At 53.8% G+C, this 4,606-nt stretch overlaps 1 protein-coding gene across 2 annotated transcripts in view; it reads left to right on the forward strand.

Annotated features, from left to right (window-relative positions):
- Positions 1 to 600: 600 nt before the first annotated feature.
- KLK15 (kallikrein related peptidase 15) overlaps positions 601 to 4,606 on the forward strand; it is an 8,800-nt gene continuing 4,794 nt past the window's right edge. For both annotated transcript variants that reach the window (XM_017876478.1, XM_017876479.1), the window contains exons 1-2: positions 601 to 632; positions 2,714 to 2,787. In XM_017876478.1, coding sequence (XP_017731967.1) covers positions 2,745 to 2,787 — 43 coding nt within the window. In that variant the 5' untranslated portion in view covers positions 601 to 632; positions 2,714 to 2,744. The remainder of the gene's footprint in view (positions 633 to 2,713; positions 2,788 to 4,606) is intronic.

The raw sequence follows: 4,606 nt of genomic DNA on the forward strand, positions 1-4,606 counted from the left end.
CCTACTCTGGGCTCTAGATTCGAATGCCCCACGATCCAGAATCCAGGTTCAAGATCTGTCACTCAAAGGCCCGACTCCAGGATCCAGATTCCAGACCCCAAGCCCAAGAACTCAGACTTTGAAAGCCACATTCCAAACTGCAGGTCATTAATCTCCAACTCAAGATCCCCAAATCTGGAATCCAAGACCCAGATCCAGAACCAAAGATCTGGATCCAGAACCCGGGATCCAGAACTCTGCCCCAAGCCCAAGAACAGTGACTCTAGGATCCAGTTTCCACACTCCAGATCCCAAATTCCAGACCCTGTCTTTTGATCTCCTCCTAATTTCTGTTTTTGTCCTCCTGTCCCCTCCCCCTGGAGGAACTGCCCCTGGTGGAGAATTCCTCCTTGTAGACTCAGACAACAGCTTCAACCTAATAAATGCTCATTAGGCCAAGTCTCCCACCCCACCAGCCACCAAGGCGTCTCTGCCTGTAAACCTGACTCTCAGCCACCTCCCACCCCACCCTACACCACCACACCCCCAGACCCAGCTGGGACTGAGAGCTTATAAATTCAGGTATCCTGGTGCCTGCTCCCTTTCTTCTGGCACCCAAGCTACCCTAGATGCTGCTGGAGGACCTGGAGGAGGTGAGAGCTTTGAGACAAGACTGGAGGGAGGGGCAAAGGGGAGATTCACTGTGCCCTGGTCTCAAGGGGAAACGTCAGCCACCCTGGGAGAACTGAGTGTCAAGGGCATGGGTAGATCCACGTGTCCTTTACCAACTCCCCAAATTGAACCTGAACCAAGAAAATGTCCTGGAATGGCCAGAAGGAGCTGCAGTGGTGGGGAGGGAGGGGGATGGAGTGGATCAGGAGGACGTCCCTGAAGCGCTTGTACCAGAGCCAAGAACATGGTCAGGAGTGATCACGGGTTCAAGTCAGTTCAGCACAACCTCCAGGAGGCCTCCTGTGTACCAGGCCCCAGGCGGGGCAGTGCTGAGGACACAGAAAGAATCTGACCTGAGCCCCATCTTCAAGGCCCCCAGATGGGGAGAAGAACAGGCCAGACCTCAGCAAGTATGGGGCATCTGTGCTGTAATGGAGGCAGAATGGGTGCTGTGGGATTCAGGGGAGACATCTGTTTGGTGTTGGGGCCTCCCAGAAGAGGTGGGGGCAGAGTCTCAGAGGACAAAGATGAATTTGGAAGAGATGGGGAAGAAGGACTTTAATTCACTCCCAAAGCTTCTTGAGGCCTCTCGTGGGCAGGGCCCTGCAGTACTGGAGACCCAGAGTGGAGTCAGACCAGCTCCTCAGGAGCTGCCAGTCTAGAGGGGGAGGCAGACACCACTGAGTTTCAGGGGAGGTCAGAAAAGGCCTCAAGGAGGAAGCAGGGCTGGAAGGGAATAGCATTGGATATGTGGTGGGAGGAACAGCCTGAGCATGAAATGGCAGGAGGAAAAATGGCAGCACTGGCTGCGTCTAGGACAAGGTCATGGGAGACCCGGGCAGAGGGGCTGGAAGGGAAGAAGCCACTTTTGTCCTTGAGAGTGAGGCTGGGGCCAGGCAACTCACGCCTGTAATCCCAGCACTTTGGGAGGCTGAGGCGGGTGGATCACTTGAGGTCAGGAGTTCAAGACCAGCCTGGCCAACATGATGAAACTTCGTCTCCACTAAAATTACAAAAATTAGCTGAGCATGGTGGCACATGCCTATAATCCCAGCTACTTGGGAGGCTGAGGCAGGAGAACTGCTTGAACCCAGGAAACAGAGGTTGCAGTGAGCAGAGATCATGTCACTCCACTCCAACCTGGGCGACAGAGCCTGACTCCATCTCAGAAAAAAAGAAAAAAAAGAAAAAAAAAAAAAGAAGAAGAAGAAAAAGAGAGAGAGAGAGAAAAAAAAAAGAAATTGAGGCTGAAGGGCTGGACTTTATCCTGGTGGTGCTGAGGATCCACGGAGGGTGGTGAGCAGGGGAGGGGAGGGGCACAATCAGCTCCAGATGTGGAAAGATGTTTGGGGTCATGGGTGGAGGGCAGGCTGGTGGAGGGCAGGCTGGTGGAGGGGACTGGACTGGATGGGGACCCAAAAGGCCAGATAAGAGGTTGGGATAGGCCAGGCATGTGGCTCACACCTGTAATCCCAGCACTTTGGTGGGTGGATCACGAGGTCAGCAGATTGAGATCATCCTGGCTAACATGGTGAAACCCCGTCTCTACTAATAAATAAATAAATAAATAAATAAATAAATAAATAAATAAATAAAATAAATACAAAAAATTAGCCAGGAGTGGTGTTGGGCACCTGTAGTCCCAGCTACTCGGGAGGCCGAGGCAGGAGAATGGCATGAACCTGGGAGGCGGAGCTTGCAGTGAGCCGACATCGTGCCACTGCACTCCAACCTGGGCGACAGAGTGAGACTCCGTCTCAAAAAAAAAAAGAGGTTGGAATAGGTGTCCTTGGTGATGGAGAGAGATCCAGGGGCTGGTAGCATGGTGCTGGGGGCTGACAGGTGGAGGAGGGGGGATGGGGTCTGTCCCAGTGCCTAGAGGAAGAGTAAACCTTCCAGAGATGGGGGACCAAGAAGGAAGCGCAGAGTGGGGTTGGCAGGAGGGGTTACTGGTGGTCAGAAGAAATTTATTAACAGTGGGTGGGATAAGTCTGTGTCTGGAGGGATCCTGGTGGAGGCAGAAGGGTCCTGCCTCACCTGGATTCTCTCCCTCCCTCCCCAGACTGCAGCCGAACCCTGGTCCCTCCTCCACAATGTGGCTTCTCCTCACTCTCTCCTTCCTGCTGGCATCCTCAGGTGAGGTGGCCCCAGGAGGGGGCCAGGTCTGTGGGAGCAGGTACCCCCTTCCCATGCATGTCTGGGCCCGTGATCTGCCAGCCCCTACCTCACCCAGAGACCACTAAAGATCCTCCCTTCACCCTCCACCTCCACCTGCACCAATGTCCCTAAGCCCTTACCGTCAGGCGCTGGTGCTGCTGCTCTGGAGTCGCTATGCTGCCTGGGGCCTCTCGCTGCCCATAACAAGGAACACGGTCCTGGGGTTACACAAACCTAAGCTGAGTCCTGGGGCAGCGGCTTCCTTGCTCTGTGTCCTTGAGGGAACTGCTTCACCTCTCTGGGCTTTGAGTGTCTTCTCTATCAGACAGCACCGCTTGAGACAATAACTGTGAGGTCTCAATAGCATAACAGAGGTAATATACATAGTAAGCAATACACAAGCGCTAAGAGGCCAAGAGCATAGACAGACTCCAGCTTGAGTCCCACACTTGCCACTCCCTGTCTCTCACAGGGTCTTTGAGGGGATTAAATGTGATTGTGTGTGAGAGAGGAGCCCAAGCCTGGCCCAGGTAGTGCCCCTTCAGGTGTGCAAGCCAGGCATGGTGCTTAGAGCTTCCACACAATGTCTATATGTGGTGGGCACCACCGACCTCACTGGACAAGGGAAGGGGCTCTGGCTCAGAGAGGGACAGCCACATCAAGGTCACCCTGGGTGGCAGGCAAACTCCAGACTGAACTCAGCTGCCACACACCAAGAAATTAATTGTAACCTGATGCCTCTCCTCTGGAGAAATTGAGAGGGATAGACTTTCATTAACGTTCTGCCACAAATGACCCTCACTCCTGAGGGCCCCTCAGACCCCCACCCTCCAGCCTCCCCTCTGGCTGTCTCTGTGCACTCGCCTACCTGTCTCCTGCCTGCCTGCTGCGCCCAGCTGGGGCCTCCACCTTCCTCTGGCTTGGACTGGTCAGGTGCAGCCTCGGTGCCCAGCTGTTCAGTCCATGCCCTCCGCCCTTCGGAGGGCAACCTCACCCTTCCTTTGTTAAGCCCTTTGTCTACCACATCCGCATTCCCCTGGTCTCACGGGGGCCTTTGGCCCAGTTCCTGACTGTGATGGGCAGAGTGTGGGCATTTGGTCTGGCTGTGCAAATCCTGCCCCTGTGTGGGTGGGGGTGTGCATGGCTTCAACCTCGAGGAAACACAACCCCATTGACCAGTGGAGAGGGTCCTGGTCCTGTGACCTTGAATGTCTCTAATTATGTCCTTAAGCATAATGCCATTCTGTGCGTGTGTGTGTGTGTGTGTGTGTGTACATGCACGTGCGCAGTGGGTATACAAGGCCCTGTATGTTCACATCCTCTCCACATGCATGAACCAGATCCCCATATGTGAAACCCAATCAGTGACCTTGAACGCCACAGATCTGGCTTGGGGGCTGATCCAGAGATGGATAAATATGTCCTGTCCTGGCTGCCTCTGGCTGCGGCTGCATGTCTTTGACCTTGAATGCCCAGCCCCATGTCCGGGTGCTGCCCCAGACAGCAAGTCCACATCTGAGAGTTGGCCTTCTGGATTAGTGTCTGCAGCTCTAACTCTAGAAAACGGCTTGTGGGTGAATCACGGTTTTAACCTTAACTTTTTTTTTTTTTTTTTTGGAGACAGTCTCACTCTGTCTCCCAAGCTGGAGTTCAGTGGTGCAATCTCAGCTCACTGCAACCTCTTCCTCCCAGGTTCAGGCAATTCTGTCTCCACCTCCCGAGTAGCTGGGATTATAGGCATGCACCACCATGCCCGGCTAATTTTTTTTTTTTTTTTTTTTTTTTTTTTTTTTTGTGT

The sequence above is a fragment of the Rhinopithecus bieti genome, unplaced genomic scaffold (genome assembly GCF_001698545.2).
Source record: "Rhinopithecus bieti isolate Rb0 unplaced genomic scaffold, ASM169854v2 scaffold_10264, whole genome shotgun sequence".
NCBI classification, from domain to species: Eukaryota; Metazoa; Chordata; class Mammalia; order Primates; family Cercopithecidae; genus Rhinopithecus; species Rhinopithecus bieti.